The sequence below is a fragment of the Lytechinus pictus genome, chromosome 2 (assembly GCF_037042905.1).
Source record: "Lytechinus pictus isolate F3 Inbred chromosome 2, Lp3.0, whole genome shotgun sequence".
NCBI lineage: Eukaryota > Metazoa > Echinodermata > Echinoidea > Temnopleuroida > Toxopneustidae > Lytechinus > Lytechinus pictus.
The window spans coordinates 9,063,622-9,081,309 of NC_087246.1; the positions used below are offsets into that span (position 1 = coordinate 9,063,622).

Genomic DNA, 17,688 nt, shown 5'->3' on the forward strand with positions numbered 1-17,688 from the left:
GTACGTACGCGCGCGCGCAGTTCGTCGCGACCGTACCGGCCTTTGAAAATCGCCAAGAGATGATTCTACCAAAAATAAGTCGCCTGATATATATTTTACCTTTACGCGACTAGTCTGCTGTGCAAACCCTTATACTCGTTTTATAAGGGTCTGATCGTGCAGCCTACTTAATAATGCTTTGAGTACTAAAGGCACAGAAACAGCATGTTTTGTATGCTCTATAGTCTTTGCGTGGAGACCCACTTGTTGATCAAAGTTTCAATCATGGTCTGTGCCCATAGGCGGCGGAAGCGGGGGGGGGGACGACCCCCCCCTAATTTTTTGTTGACAACTTTTTTTTTTGCTTGTCAATTTTGTTTCCTGCGTCCCCCCTAAATTTTTTTTGATAACCTTTTTTTTTTCTCTCTCTCTTTTGCTTGTCAATAAATTTTAGTGGTCCCCCTAGAATTTTTTGCTTCCACAGGCACAGGCCTGCTGACTATTCCGCGACTGTCACAAATTGCAAGGTGGTCGCGAATGGGAGGGAAGCAAGGGGCTTAACATTACTGAGGGTGTTTTTTCTCAATTTTGGACGCGGGCCGTGCGTGCACTCATTAAAGGTATCAAAAACACCGTTTTGAAAGACTGGTCAATCGCAGGGTCAAACGTATTTAGGTATGCTTTTTTCCAAAGCTTTTTTTAAGCCTGTATATATTGCCAAACGTGTTTAGGGTATGTTTTTCCCCAAGCTATTTCCCCGGGGTCATATTCTGGTGACAACTTGTTTAGAGGGTTATTTTGCACACAGAAAAAAAACTCGTTTAGGGGGTGTTTAGAATTAATTTGGCCACGCGTGTGTACAGCAATACATTTTGACTGCCCCTTCCCGGGGTCCGACAACTATACCCCAGATGGCTACCATTCGGACGACTCTGGATAACAAAAAGGCCCCCCCCCAATAAAAATATCCCGGTTTAGGACAACTACCCCCAGCAGGACAATTATTGCATGAGCTCTCCACTGCTCCAGGACAAGCAATTAGGCCCCGGGACAACTCCAAGTACCCTTCATGCAGGACCCTCTAGGATAACTAGAAAAATATCCCCATGGGATTTTTAAAAAAATCTGGGAACAAAATAATAATGATTAATAATAATGATATGCATTTGTATAGCGTCATCAGAAGCGGATCTAGAGGGGGGGTTGGGGGGTTGCAACCCCCCCCCCCCAAAAAAAAAAAAAAAAAATCCGGGGACCATTTTTTTTAATCTTATCTTTTTTTTTAACTTGTAATTTTATTTTATTCTATTTCTATGTATTTATTTCATTTATTATTATTATAAGACCTCTATACCAAAAAGAGTGGTGTTTTGGATGCAAGAAAACTATTTCGAAAATCTATTTCGAGGCGCATTGTTATTATTATTACCCCGGTCTTAATTAGCTCGAGCTGCCTTTCAGCGCTCGTGCATTTTTAATCCTGCCGGGTACCCATTCACCTCACCCGTTTCGATTTTCTTGCTGAAGGAAAACACGCCATCATGGCTAGGATTCGAACCTATACCACCCTCTAGCCGGGAAGATAGTCTTCGATGGACAGGTAATTAAATGGACTTAATGCAGTTCGAATAGGGAGCAGATCGATGCAGGAAGGCCTAATATTTTCTCACTCCCACTTTGAGTTCATCACGCTGAGTGTCAGACACAAGTCATGGCATGCAGCTATATAGCTATATGAAGTATTTATATGGTGTCTTCATCACCTTAATGACATAGCGACAAAAATGTGAGAAGTATAGCCTTCTTTATCAAAATGAGCCTGCACTATAAGGTTGGATGGTCGGATCGACTCACTCATGTTCCGTAAAATGCATCCGTACACTGCTACCCAACAAGGCAACGACAATATTATCACCTTCCTTTAAAGGACAAGTCCATCCCAACAAAATGCTGATTTGAATAGAAAGAGAAAAATCAAACAAGCATAACACTGAAAATTTCATCAAAATCGGATGTAAAATAAGAAAGTTATGACATTTTAAAGTTTCGCTTAATTTCACAAAACAGTTATATGCACACCCTGTTTGGTATGCAAATGAGGGAACCGATGACATCACCCACTCACTATTTCTTTTGTATTTTATTTTATGAAATATGAAATATTTTGATTTTCTCGTCACTTTCATGTGAAACAAGTTTAATTCTTCCCTGAACACATGGAATACCATTATTTTAACATTTTGTGGTTCAAGCAAGGGGGTCCTAATTGTCAAATTCGTAAAAATTGAAATATTGTATAATTCAAACAATAAAAAACAAAAGAAATAGTGAGTGAGTGACATCATCGACTCTCTCATTTGGAAGTAACTGGCTCGTTCATATAACTATTTTGTTAAAAATAAGCGAAACTTTAAAATGTCATAACTTTATTATTTTACATCCGATTTTGATGAAGTTTTCAGCATTATTCATGTTTGATTTTTCTCTTTCTATTCAAATCAGCTTTTTGTTGGGGTGGACTTGTCCTTTAACAAGAACTTTACGTGCAAAAAACTCATTTGTCTTTCCTGGCCTGCCTCCTGGAACTCTCTGCCTCAAGATTTCAAAGAATAAACGCAAACAGAAAAAATGTTAATTCTGCAATACTCGTTGCAAACAGGTCAAGCTGAATAACTAATTTAATTATACTCGACTTTTGTGTATATTCGTATTATATGCGTTCATATTATATACATAGTCATGTATATTATTTGTTTTATTATTCTTTTCTTCTTAAAGGGATGGTCCGGGCTGAAAATATTTATATCTTAATAAATATAGTAAAATTCACTGAGCAAAATGCCGAAAATGTCATCAAAATCGGATAACAAATAATAAAGTTTTTGAAGTTTAAAGCTTAGCAATATTTTGTGAAAACAGTCGTCATGAATATTCATTAGGTGGGCTGATGATGTCACATCTCCACTTTCTGTTTTCGTATGTTATTACATAAAATCATAATTTTTTTTTCATTATTTCATACTTGCATGTGTGAATAATATGTCTCCCTTATAATGAAATAAGTTGCAGCAATAAATATCTAATGCACTATATCAGTTGTCATTCCAATTTTTCTACTTCTTAGAGGAAAAAATTTGAATAAACCTCATTTCATATAATAAAATACAAAAGAACAAGTGGAGATGTGACATCATCAGCCCACCTAATGAATATTCATGACGACTGTTTTCCCCCAAATATTGCTAAACTTTAAAATTCAATAATTTTATTATTTGTTATCCGATTTTGATGAAATTTTTGGCATTTTGCTCAGTGAATTCTACTCTATTTATTAAGCTATAAATACTTTCAGCTCGGACCATCCCTTTAAAATTGCAATTCCTGCCAGCCTTATTTCTTCTTTCTTTCTACTTAGTGTATACTGCACTCCTCTGTCCCTCCTGTCTTCTCCCCCTCACCCCCCCCCCCCTCTCTCTTATAATATTGTAAAACATATAATATTTTCTCACACGATCCATCAGTTACGCTTTTGTCAAGTGCACAAAAATTGTTTGTATTTATTTTTAAACAAAATTTCTATATATTATTACGACCCAATATTTATTTGTTGTAATTTTGTAATGTAACTAAAATAGGGGCTTGCCACTTGTACAAGCTATGCTTTTTTCGGCAAGTCTCTACGTTTTACTTTTAAATACAAATGTCATTTGAGATAACTTTATTTATTGAATTGTGTTCCTTAAATCTATGATTATGTTATATATATATATTTTATGTCCTGTAGTATTTTCGACCTTGTTATGTTATGTTTATCATATTATGTACAATTGGGAAACGGAAATCAATAAATCAAATCAAATCAAACTACTTGATAACAACAGCTCTTCTTAGAAACTGCATGGGAGCTACTGGAGCTGGGGTATATAGTAGTGCACTAGACGCTGGTATAGATGTTCCTCCACAGCAAAAGAGTAGATTTTGACTGAATAGCAGCCCGTCAGGGGCGGATCCAGGATTTTTCAAAAAATGAGGGGGGCATATTTTCGCGAGGAAAAATTTGACAAGCACAAAAAGGAAAGATAAAAATGATTCTAACCAAAAATTAAGGGGATTTCGTCCACGAAAAAAAAATTGTCAAACCTGGATCCGCCAGTGCAGCCAGTACCTCAACCTTGTTCGTAACTGCCCTATTTGACTTCTTCTTCCTGCAGGTGATGTAGGAGATGGGTTTGAGCAGAAGAGGATGAAGGTCAGGGAGACAGTATACTTGAGGATGTGATGGTGGGGATGGTCTTGGCTACAGAATGTATAGAGTCCTATACTCAAATCTATTGTGGGGGAGATCCAATGCTTGATCCAATCAGGAGGAGCTTCTCAAGGTCAACTTGAGAACTAAGAGGAAGGAGCCCAGTGAGAAGAAAAGCAACCCCATCTGCTGTTGTTTTAGGGAGAGGGAGGCCAAGGATTTGCTTGAACAGCTGATGTTGTTCCTGCATGGTCTTTTCTCCATCTCTTTGGTAAGCTATACGGCTGCTCCATACGTATGATGCAACAGACCTTCTTCAGGGAAGCACGGTTGTTATCATAAAATTCAAAGGTGCGACATCACTCTTTTCATTATTATTCCATTTATTACCGTTATTCTTTTTTTTCATTCATCATTATGTTCCAACTTCCTTTCCTACTTTCTTTCTTGTTTTTCTTTCTCAGTATATCTCTTAATTTCTTTTTCCTTTTCCTCTTCTCCTTTCTTCTTCTACTTCTTCTTCTAATTATTCTTCTTTTTCTTCTCTCTTCTTTTTATTCTGTTATCCAGATGGAGATGATAATGATAACCATTATCATCATTTTCATAGCAATAATAATATCATTTTTGTATATGAAATTATTGTTGACCATGTTATTCATGAAATCCATCTTTTTATTTTCATCCTTATATTTCAAACTTGTTATAAAAATTACATCTAAATAAACTTTATCACATTTCATTAGATAGGATGAGATTACTTCCCCCTCCTCCTCCATCCCCCTCTCCCTCTCTCTCTCTCTCTCCACTGGGTCTCAACTTCTGTCTGGAAAGACCTTTCACAAATTTGGATTTTTGTAAATAATATGCTCATTACGCCACTGCACTGCTCATAGTCATACCTACACAGCATCGTAGATATAAAAGTATTATGCACTTGATTAAAAAAAAAAGTGATTATTATTGATTTCATTCAACACATCAATACAATATCTTAATTTTTTTTTAGTAACATATATTATATGTGGCGAAAAAAAAAGGCACGAAATCGTATTTGGACGAGTTTAATTACGGTACCGGTACTATATATACTATATACTTCGTGCGATATATTTGGCAAGCGCAAGGGGTTGACCGGTAAATTTCACTATGGCCAACGAAGCCCTCCAGAAAAAACTTCAAGAGGAGCTAGAGAAGTTCAAGGCATCAGAGAAGGGTGTGTATTATTGTCTCATATTAGGAACGAATTCCCATATTTCTCCGGACACTATTTAATGACAAAACATGCCCCACCACGGGCACGACACGGAGTTAGTTGCAGTAACCTCACGCCACGGTATCGCATGATCGCACAGACTTTCCGCGATCCATAGATGTAGCCGATGTAGGCCTAACACTGGGACTTGATTCCTGTGCAATTCGAATGAAGCAATCACAGAATTGTGATTTTTCCCGTCTGAAATAAGTGCGATGAAATTGCATGGATCGGTATATCAATGGCCACGTGTTTTCCCTGCCGGTAGCCTTTAAGTTAACTGCACTCTCCTTTTTTGTATTATTAGGGACAGGGTCTCTTCTACCTCGGGCGATGTTCGTGCAGGCTCCACTTCACTACCGTTACACTCCGCTCCACCTACCCGAACATCGGGACCGTGAACCATTTTCGGATATCCCGAGTCACAAAGGTGGGATGGCAATCATATTAATAATCGTAAAAATTAAACATAAAAAATATAACGAAAAAGATGATTGACTTAATAGTTAATATCTTACTCTACAGTACACCCGTATTTCACTCCGTTTCCATCCTCCGGTTATCATCAAAATTTGTGATTTTGGGCCACTATCAAATTCCTCACACGTATTATTCACGGCCGATTTCAAAATGCATATCGAGTGGACCTGATCCTAATATGATAGCATACGTGTGAGGAATTTGATACTGGCCCAAAATCACAAATTTTGAGGATAACAGGAGGATGGAAACGGAGTGAAATACGGGTGTAGAGTAAGATATTAAGTCAATCATCTTTTTTGTTATATTTTTTTATTTTAATTTTTACGATTATCATGATTGCCATCCCACCTTTGTGACTCGGTATATCCGAAATGGTTCACGGTCCCGATGTTCGGGTAGGTGGAGCGGAGTGTAGCGGTAGTGAAGTGGAGTGGAGCCTGCACGAACATCGCCCGAGGTAGGTCTCTTCTAGCCTTGAGGACTCCATGATGGTATTTTTTAATATTTTGACAAATACTTCTTCATGGAGCCTTGAACCGCCTGCCATATATGTATAACTATAAGAGACTCAACAAAACAGATGGATTTGCCTGGCCCTAGGTCCAGGAAATGTATCTTTTAAAATTTAAGATAAAAAATCACAAATGTTTGTGATTTTCTTTATTTCACACCTTCATACGCCTTAATTGGTTAATAAAAAGGTTAAAAATTGAAGGTTTCTTACCAGACCGATCTCGTGTAGATCCCTCTATCCGTTTGTCAACAAAGCAAATACAATAGGTCTGACCCGTGAACCGCTTCGTTATGATGTACCTTCGATTAGCAATGTTACAAAATGCCGTTTTGAAGAACAATTTATAGATAAAATTATTATTCAACAAATACTAAAATTTAATACGTGATTATCAATAATAATAATTATTATTTATAATCACGTATTAAATTTTAGTATAATTCTATGGAATTAAAAAAAATTTGGTGTGTACAATACAGTGTAGGTAGATGACACCAAAATACAGAATATGTTCTAATTCGGAGTCCGCAGGTCAAAGGTCACAGTTGGTTCAAAGGTCTAAATTTGTTCATTATATTATATATCCATGGTTTCTGCACGATATTAAGTTCAATTGTAATGAATGAATTTTTGATCACGTTAAGCGGGGGCATCTGTGTCCTTTGGACATGTCAAATTTCCAGTTCTTTCCTGCATTCCTTCATTTTTTCTTTCTTTTTTTCCTTCATCTTTTTTTTATCTTCTTTCTTTCCTTTGTTTTCTCATCTTTCTCCCATATTGTCCTTCATTCTCCTATTCATTCTTTCTTCGATCAGTTTCTTTCCTTCTTTCTTTTCTTTTCCTTTTTTCTTTCCTACTTTCATTCATTCTCTTTTTCTTTCTTTTCTTTTTCCCACTACTTTTTCCCCTACTTTCTTCTGTTCATTCTTCTTTTCTTTTTTTGCATTCCTTCATTCTTCTATTCATTCTTTCTGTTATTTTTTTTAATTTTCCTTTGTCTTTTTTTTTCTTTATTTTCTCTCCTCTTTCTTTCCTTTCTTTTTTCCCCTCATCTTACTCCCATACTTTCCTTCATTCTTCTATTTACTCTTCTTTAGTTTCTTTCCTTCTTTCTTTTATTTTCCTTTTTTTTGTACGTTCATTCTTTCATTTTTTTGTTGTTTTTCTTTCCTCTATCCTTTTTTTTATTATTTCTTCATTTATTTATTTCTCTCCTTCTTTCACATTCATTCAGTTGTCCTTTCCTTCTTTCCTTCCTTTTTCCTTCTTCCTGACTGAGACTCTACAAAAAAATGTTTTTGTTTTAATTTAGAAAACTCACTTTCATGCCTGCATTTAATAAGTATTATGTAAATAAGTGATAATGAATATTTCATGGGTGGCTGAAACTGAATGTCAGCAATGATCTAAATGTAGACTATTATGTTTGACTTTGCTTGAAATTTAAGTAGGTTAAAATCTTGAAACAGACAACCCATGAGCTCCAAAATAGCCATCGTAAAATACATTAAGGGTGGCTATTTTTCGGGGGGGGGGGGGGGGGGGTTCTAAAAATAGCCCTCTTAAAAAGAAAGTAATTTTTTGGTTGGTTATCACTGTTCTGTGAAAAGAAGCAACATATAAAATGTCATAATTTTCATATTAAATATATATTCTTTTGATAAAATTGTCGACGTTACAGTGCAAGTCCAAGAACTTGCACATGTTATGTACATGTATGGCGTACATGTACAGACATTTCAGAGGATGTAATGACCTCAAAAATAAAAAGGACTTTGATTATATTGAATACCCTATGATTGTTGATATCTAAGAGAAGAATGATCGTGTAAAAAATGGTGACACATGGCCTTTACCTTTTAGAGAGACAATGTGCCGTTACGTATGGAATGCAGAAAAAAGACAATTTTTAAAACATTTTTTTCAAGTTCAGAATTTGCTAAAAGTATTTCATTTTACAACTTGTAACTCAGTGTGATAAAGGTCACAACACTCGAGTACTGTATATCATTAGGCAAGTTTCATGTCATAATTCAAAACCCTCTAATTACAGACTTTAATTAATCAAATTAATCACATATTATGTATGGGACATTTAGTCCCCATAGAGGATGTACACAATTTTCTCCATATTCAAATAATTTCAAATATGGAAATAATAAATGATTTTTTTTCTTTTAAAATGTTCTATTAAGTTATATTCACTTTTTACACAAATTTCCCCATTGACATTGACTTGTGTACAATTGTCCCCTACATAACATGTCCCATATGTAACTTCTAATTAATTTTTTTTAGATATTATTGAAACTTGTTGTGGTATAATATATTCTTACTCAATAAATTAGAACTCCCTAGAGATGTAACAATACATGAACTGTATTCTGAGAAATATATTTTTAAAAGTCCTTAAAATGTTACGTAGGGACATTCCATCATGTGACAAGACTGATCTAATTTGCATATTAAATTAAGTAAGTTCTTTCCCCAAAAAGTAATAAGATGTTGAGAGTCCATGTCCCACCTATGATTAAATCTCAGAAGTTTTGATTTTCTTTGAGTTTTTATAATTGTCCCATACATAATGCCCATTTTACCAATTATGCATTTAGGAGCTCCAAATTAGCATAAATTTTCATAACATAAAATTATTTTTGATGAAATTTAGCCGAGGCTTTCTTATTCTACCAAAGATATCTTCTTAAAGGAAAATGAAACTCTTGGAGCAAGTTAGCCTTTGTGAAAGCAGAAAAATAAAAAAATAAGATCAACAAAAGTTTGAGTAAAATAGGACTAGCAATAGAAGAGTTATGAGCATTTGAATGTCGAGATCACTAAAGCTATGGAGATCCTCCCATTGGCAATGTGACCAAGATCTATGATGTCACAGATGAACAACTCTCCCCTTTTGGACACTGAAAATATCCCCCCAAACATCTCTTTTTGCTCATTCTAATCATATGACAAACGATTCATCAATGATATAATGTTGTGAAATCTCTGTACTTGTCCTCTCATAAAGAGAACACCTCACCTCGGTGATAGACTCTATAAAAGTGAGAATATAAGTGAAATAAGTACTAAAGTAATGAGGGAGTTGTACGTGTGTGACATCACAGATCTTGGTCGCATTGCCAATGGGAGGAACTACATGGCATTAGTGATCTCAATATTCAAATGCTCATAACTTTCTTATTATTCATTCAATCTTCCTCAAACTTTCAACAATATGTTTCTTTGATTTTTCTTTTTGATATGGATTCAGCTGGTTTCAAGGGTTTCATTCTCCTTTAATATGAAGATGACATTTGTCTTCTAGGGTGACCTTTTTCTCGGAGTAACCCTACACTTCTTTTCCAACTTGTTTGGGTGGACTTGACCTGTACCTTAGAAGCTAAGGTAAAGAACACAAAGTGACATAAAATTTATTCAATTCTATATGATTTGTGTTTTGTTTCAGAATACCAAAATGCTGTTGGCTTAAGAAAGCAATTAGATGCACAATTAAATGAAAACTCTATGGTGAAAGATGTAAGTATGATTAAACTTGGTGGAAACCAGTGTACATGCATTATTCAGTGCATCCCAGAAAGAAAATCTCTTAAATGGAATGAATAAATCAGAAGATTCCTCATTCATGCATGTGTGAGATAAATGATTTGAAGGAAGGAGAACAAAAAGTCACTTGGCATACAGGATCAGAATTGTCTAAACAATTCAACATCTGCTCTTTAATTTGTTACCTCAATCCTAGAAAATGGTCAAGAAACAACAAAGTTCTTTATTTAAATGAAGACATTTTATTTACCGGCTTGTTGTCAGACTTACTCAACACTCCGTTTTGTCAAGAATCAGCCGTGCATTAAAGTCTTTTGTTAACTGTCTAAAAAATTTTCTCTCCATTTATTTTGTACACAAATTTGATATCATTTCCCCATTAATTTTGTACAAATTATATGTAAGTTGTCCCTAGGGCAACATTTTTGTCTCGCCTGAACGAAGTTTAGCAGAGACCTACATGTAGTAATCACTTTTCCTGTTGGTCTGTTCCAAACGTTAGTTTTTGTTCAACTTGCTCTCATTTCTTAATTTGTGCATCAATTATGTTCATACTTGGTACATATGATCCTTGGGTAATACCACGTGTGTGTTGTTGAGGATGATGAGGTCAAAGGTCATGTGAGGGTCAAAAGGTCAATTTTTGTTTGAATTGCTCTCATTTCTTTATTTCTGCATCAATTATGTTTACACTAATGATCCTTAGGTAATACCACATGTGTGTTCATGAGGTTGGTGGAATCAAATGTCATCTACACTGTAGGGCCAAAAGATCATTTTGCATATTTTATTGACCGCAAAATCAGGCGAGACTCTCATTAAGCAACTTGTTTTGATTAACTTTGTGTAAAAAGTAAATTACATTTTTTTTGGGGGGGGGGGGGTCATATTACATTTTCATACTCAAATTAGAATTTTCTAGAGGTGCAACAATACAAGTATTGCATTTTGGGAAATGACGATGAATTTGCATGTTAAAATTAGATAATACAACTCCTCCCCCCCCCCCAAAAAAAAAAAAAAAAAAAAAAAAAAAAAACATATTTTGAACTTTTTGGACATTTGTGATAAATCTTTTTTGCAATTCTGATACTGCCTGACTTTATGGTATCTTTACTTCAGATTGCTTTTATTCATGCATGAATGAGGAATCATTTACATTATACCAAATGAAAGAGGAGACTCCTAGCTTTACAATGATAGGTCGTTTGTCGTACTGTATTTGTTACTAAGTAATACTAATTCTCAGGTTTCGTTTTTTGTAGGATGTACTGTACATGTATGTTAGCTTATATGTTGTTTTTCAATACAATTTATATGCGGTATGATGTGTGATGTATTCATCTGGTTATCTTGTTTTCTACTATCCATTATGATAAACATCTATCAAGGAATAGAGGTTTTGCTTGAGTGAGATGTATGGCATTTTGGCTTTTCATTTTCAAAGTTATTTAAAGGAAAGAAATTTGTGCACGGTGCTTTGTCTGTTAAAATAAAATGTTCATAACAGTTTTCATCATCCGTACCAAATTTGTATTGTAGTTTCAGTTTTTTATTATTTTTTTGAGCAAACAATTACCACTATAATTTTAATTCTGAATGTTAGCAGTGATCCATGATCATATTGATTTGGATTTCATTGGTTTGGTTTCTTCTTCTGACTTACCTGATTTGTTTTAAAAGTGCTTTTGTTAATTCTTTAAATCTTAATTAGGAACTTGATCTTCTAGAAGCAGGGAGCAAGGTGTTTAAGATGATGGGTCCTGTTCTTATACATCAAGATGTGGAAGAGGCCAATGCCACTGTCAAGAAACGAATGGAATACATCACAGGAGAAGTGTAAGATATAGTTTTTGTTCATGCATTGTGCCATATGCAAAACTAGGGTTGCAGTTTTGCATATTTGGGTATTTAAAAATGTCCAAGGAAATGAACCATTTTACTTTCCTCCTGAACTAAAAAGCAAATGTTATATCTGTGCTTTAGTCTAATACACTGATTTATGACAACATTACGTCAAACCCTCTTTGCAGAATTTGCCGCCGTAGCTAATCGTTTTGCTACGGTCCTATACCCCCGTAACAAAATCTTTGTTCCCAAGCGCTATCAACCCTGAATCGCCCGATAATCCCTCTGTAACGTTTCTCCGCAGCAGACACAAGCCCGAGGGTAGACCATAACAACAGCTGTGATATTACGTAAGAGCTGCTCTGCCTGTAGTAGGCCTTTAGGAATTAAATTATTGTATTTGATATTTAATGAAGTGTTCAAAGGCATATTGTATCTTGAAATTCAATGGTAATTTGTTTTCAATTTCGAACGAAGAAAATCAGCCCTGAAAAAGGGAAACTGTTAAAGATAATAAAAATGATTGCATGCGCTGGTGGGCCGCAGAGTTTGATTGAATCGTCACGCTGCGTATGTAAAGCGCTATCAACCCTGTATTGCCGATAATCCCTCTTTATATCAGGCAAGCCGAGGGAAGACCATAACAACAGCTGTGATATTATGTAAGAGCAGCTCTGCCCGTAGTAGGCCTTTTGGAATTAAATTATTGTATTTGATATTTAATCAAGTTTTCAAAGGCATATTGTATCTTGAAATTCAATGGTAATTTTTTTTCAATTTCGAACAAAGAAAATCAGCCCTGAAAAAGGGAAACTGTTAAAGATAATAAAAATGATTGCATGCGCTGGTGGGCCGCAGAGTTTGATTGAATCGTCATGCTGTGTATGTAAAGCGCTATCAACCCTGTATCGCCGATAATCCCTCTTATCAGGCAAGCTGAGGGTAGACCGGTTTCAACAGCTGATATTACGTAAGAGCAGCTCTCCCTGTAGTAGGCCTTTCGGAATTGAATTATTTTATTTGATATTTAATCAAAGGCATATTGTATTTTGAAATCCAATGTTATTCTGTTTTCAGTTTCCAACGAAGAAAAATCGGCCCCGAAATAAGGAAACTATTAAAGAGAAATAAAAATAACTGCATGTGATGGCGATCGAGTTTGCTTGAATCAGGGCGCTGCGTATGTAATTGCGGTTTTAGTTTTTTTTTACCCATCGAGGTCAAGAAACATGTTTAGATACTTAAATAACTGGCCCTGGGTGATTGAGATTTTCCATGATTCGTAATCAGGGTTTGTTTTCTACAACGATGTTCGCGTCATGATTTAAGGCAGTTTTGCTGTCTAGAATGTATCAACATTCTTCTTTCCTTTGTGTCATATTGAAAGATGTTGTATTGTGAATTTCTATTATCCAGCATTCCAGTATTTATTCACACAAGTTTCATTGTTATTTAAATTTAAAAATTGTGCAGCCCTTATACTGTACATGGCATATCAATATTTTTGGGAAAGCTGTCAAGAATCAAGTTTCTTGATATAAAGGATATATTTCCCATCAGATAAAACCAATACGGGAATTTTTGTTCATGTTTGACAGAACACTGACTTTTTTTTCAAGATATGAAAAATGACAACTTGCATCGAAATGAAAGAAATCGACTCCATGAAAGCATTATTATGAATTCAATACTTCCAATGGCTATGTCTGATTAATGTGTAGATTCAATAATTGATATTAATGTAACACTGATATTTTAGTCAGTTACATTCATTTCTGCATTCCATTACATGTACATGTATACCCAGCAAGGTCTTGAGCGTAATGGGTAATTTCACATCACAGCCAAGCCAAAAACAAGCAGAATATACCAACCATGATAATTGGTATTCAGACTTGCTTTCATTGTGTCCATATCCTTCATTTTGACACCCTGGACAAAAAAGGTCAGTTGGGTAGTGAAGCATGAAGGAAAATTTGTCTTTTTGTGTCATCTGATAGAGATGGCTTTAGAGCTTCAATATCAAATATAATTATTCTTCGTAATAAAAATTTATTTTTGACAGCTTTTCCAAAGTATATTTGCTGGGACTGGTATAATGTCCGAAATCTACCATTAGGCAAATTCATCTTTTATTTTTAGTTGCAATTAGGGCATGTTTATGCTTCCACTTTTCAGGCCAGAATCAGCATTTTCATACGTGATTAGTCCAAAACACGGTTGCGTCCATGCTTACTTTCCTTTAAACGACGTTTCAGAATGCCGATTGTAAACTTACAAAAAGTGCATTTCTAAACGTCGTTTGACCTGAATTGGGTTTTTATGGGAAGTATAAACAGGACCACGATCATAAACGTGTTTAAATGACTTCATTTGGTACATGCTTCCGGTGAGATGAAAATCTGTGGGCAAATACAGTTGCATGGTTCTATTACAGGGAGTTACCTCCTCGGAATTACCTCTCAACTTCCTGGTTTTAATCATGACCAATTGCATTTGCATGTGTGAATATTAAATTGAGTATATCACTATCACGATGAATGTTGAGGGATTAAAAAAACGGAACATGAGTTATAATGATTGAGGAGACATCGCTGAGCCAGAAGCCCTCTGAAAATTTAAGCATAAACAGCACCTCCAGAACCATGTTTGCAATCAGTGTTCTGAAACAACGTTCGAAAACGCTGATTCTGTCTACGCAATGGAAGTATAAACACACCCTTAAAAGGCAGTAATGTGATAAACTAAAACAAAGTTTTGACATTTTGACTTGTAGTGAGTTTGACTAGCGCAAGATCTGTGAGAACGTAAATGATCCAGAAGAACAGAAAAAAATTGCTTCTTTTCTTCTTGAAAGTTTGAAATATCTGTTGCTGGTTGAAGATGATAAAAATTATGAATTGATGGGAAGTAAGAAGTGAAATAGGAGAAAAGGGGATTAAGAACAGGAAGATATTGATATTGGCTTGCGTTTAAATTGCAACTGAAGGGGACAGCTGTTATACTTTATCAAAAGAGACAGGTAGATGGACAGACATAGAGGACTGGAATATGAGGAAGTAAGGCAATGTCTTTGATTTAATGTTTACTTTATAAAGCTTCATGCATAAAGTTATTTCACTTAAAGTGATGATTTACATTCTTTTTTTGTCATTGCAGGAAAAGGTATGATATCCAAATCAAGGATCTAGAGAAGAAGCAAGAAGCCCATAGAGAGAAATTAGGTAAACTCCAACAAGAGTTCTCCAAAGCGCACATGAAAGCAGGTGGAAAGACATAATGACAACACAGCTTGTAGCCATACTGACTGTATCAAACTTTTTTTTTTAATGTTGTGTGTTTGGAAGGTGTACTTAGCAAACCATATGTCCTTCTTTCTCTGTGACCTGTCAGCAAAGGATCATTTATGTTGCTGCTGATCAACGCCTAGTCATCCAATGTCAGCAGGAACTGTCGAGTAGCCACTGGACAAAGTTTTCTGTTCCGTCATGAACTCTCTTTGCTTCTTGGGGAAGAACATCTTTCATCAATGTGTCCATCTTGACAGATTCATCATGTATTTGAAGAGCACTTCAAAATCTGCATTTATTTATTGAATACAAAGCTAAATCTTCATTAGTCTAATTATTTAGGGCCACCAAAAGTAAAAGTTTAATGTATTCTGAATTTCAGAATAATTTCATACAGCAGAGAGAGATTCTGGTTTTAAAAATGACATGAATACACCGTACTTCTCAATACCCTACACATCTGGTTTATGTCCATCACTTTTTGGTAAAGTATAAATTCTAGACAACATGCATGTTGGACATCATACTGTGACTATGTATATCTCAATTTAATATTATAATAACTGAGTTATCCACTCCTCACATCAGATTTTACCCTCTGTGGCAAATTTTGTCATTTGCATGAGGCTTGTAGGAATTGTCTAACATGATATCCATTGGACCAATGAATTGCACATGACAGATTGTTAAGTTTGTTCATGACAGATGTGATATACCAACTATTATCAATATGCCTCACTTTTTTTTTAATCAAATATTTCAGGAGCCTGTTGAATAATGGGGTTATTTGTAAAGTACTCCTTTTTTGTCTGATGTATGATACTTTTAAGCTAGATAACAAATAGAATTATGTGTGTTTGCTGTTTCCCATTCTATACCCCAAGCAAATTGTTCAATTCACGTTTTTTTTTAATTTGTGCAAATTGCATTTTCATTCATAATCATTTATGGTAATTAAGTAATTAAGTTTTTCTATGCTTGTTTTGGTTTTTTTTCTGTAAAAGAACAGCAATATACAGTGCATCCAAGAAAAAACAAACTGTAATATAGTGTAATTTTTGCCACCATATTCATAATTCATTAGATGTACATTAATGAAAAGATATGCTTCCCCTCTTTCATTTGAAGCCCATCTCAATATAAATAATGCACGCATGACTGAGTAAGAAAAACAGAAAGTGGTGCTACCAATTTTCCATTTGCACGAGCATATTACGATTTTAGGTGAGTCTTCTCGCTTTTACTGCTATCTATTCAGAAAACAATGGTCATAACTTAGATATCCATTTTTCTTCTTTCATATGAGACCTTGTGTGTAAAAATATGGTACATGTATGCATGGCTGAGAAAAAAATTGCATGAAAACATGCTTGATTTCTAGTTTTCTACCTATTGGACAGATCCAACAAAGCAGCAGACAATTGGATAACGATGAATGCAGGGTGAGTGTGAATTTTTGGTTGGCTTGGATGCTATGTTTGTATTTTTTCTCACTTTAAAAAAATTGCTTGAAGTGATTAGACAAGGCAGGGTCAGCAGTATGTTTGATGGGGGGGGGGGGGGAGACCCACTTAAAAAAACAACCTCCCAAGTAAAAAAAAGGCTTTCTCCTAAACACTTGTAAAAAGTGATGTACCTCTTTTCTGTTTCGCCCGCCCCTTAAAACAAGTTTCGCAGCCCTGTGAAATGTCACGACGAATGAAACGACCGAGAGAAATTTGAGATAAAAATTATCAATACTATTACTGTAACAGTGAATTTTTATAGTGGCTAGCCATAGACTCAAGCCTGAGAATACCCATATGAGCCTTCAGTCAAGTGTCTAATTATAATGAAGGGGTTTCCAGCCTGAACCACATTCACTGTTGGCCTATTGTCTGTTGCATTGTTAGGAAAACAAAAATGTGAGCTTCATATTAAGTTAAAAATATGAACCTGTTGAGCGATTAAGGATGATGGCTTCATGTCAATAAAAACAAACATGAATCCAACACAAAGTTGGTATGAAAATATATAAGTTGGAAAAAGGCTTTGTTGAATGAAATCCCCCAGGAGTTAAATTCAAACTGACCACTTTATGTGCAGACACATGGCCTATATTTATACTATCACTACAGTACCACTGATCACCCACTCCTTATAATTACATGCACATTGAGTCACAATGCAATGGATGTGCACACAGGACAGTTTGAATTAGTTGAACATTTTTATATCTAAGAAGTAGAACACCTCTGGCAGTCTCGCCTGCTTAATGCGATTCAACATAGCAGCATTGCTGACTTTGAAATTAGGTAAAGCAGGGGGGGGGGGGGGGATCAGAGGCTTGGTCGAAATGCTTATAACAGCCCTGTGCCAGCTGCACAGAAACAATGTGCATGTAAGTATATGGATTGGATGGTTTATTTAATTCCCATTTTGTAATTGGATATTGTTAATAAATGCAGACATACACAAGGCATGAAAGTGATTTCATGGCCCACAGTACTCTGCTGAAGAAATTACAATATTAAGT

The 17,688-nt window shown here is 35.4% G+C and overlaps 1 protein-coding gene across 1 annotated transcript; it reads left to right on the forward strand.

The window, feature by feature from the left end:
• The first annotated feature begins 5,285 nt into the window (after window positions 1-5,285).
• LOC135156426 (prefoldin subunit 6-like) lies at window positions 5,286-17,680 on the forward strand. The gene is made up of 4 exons (XM_064108886.1): window positions 5,286-5,441; window positions 9,938-10,008; window positions 11,750-11,874; window positions 15,043-17,680. The coding sequence occupies exons 1-4, from the start codon at window positions 5,375-5,377 to the stop codon at window positions 15,161-15,163; spliced, it is 384 nt and encodes a 127-aa protein (XP_063964956.1). The 5' UTR covers window positions 5,286-5,374; the 3' UTR covers window positions 15,164-17,680.
• The last annotated feature ends 8 nt before the right edge of the window (window positions 17,681-17,688 follow it).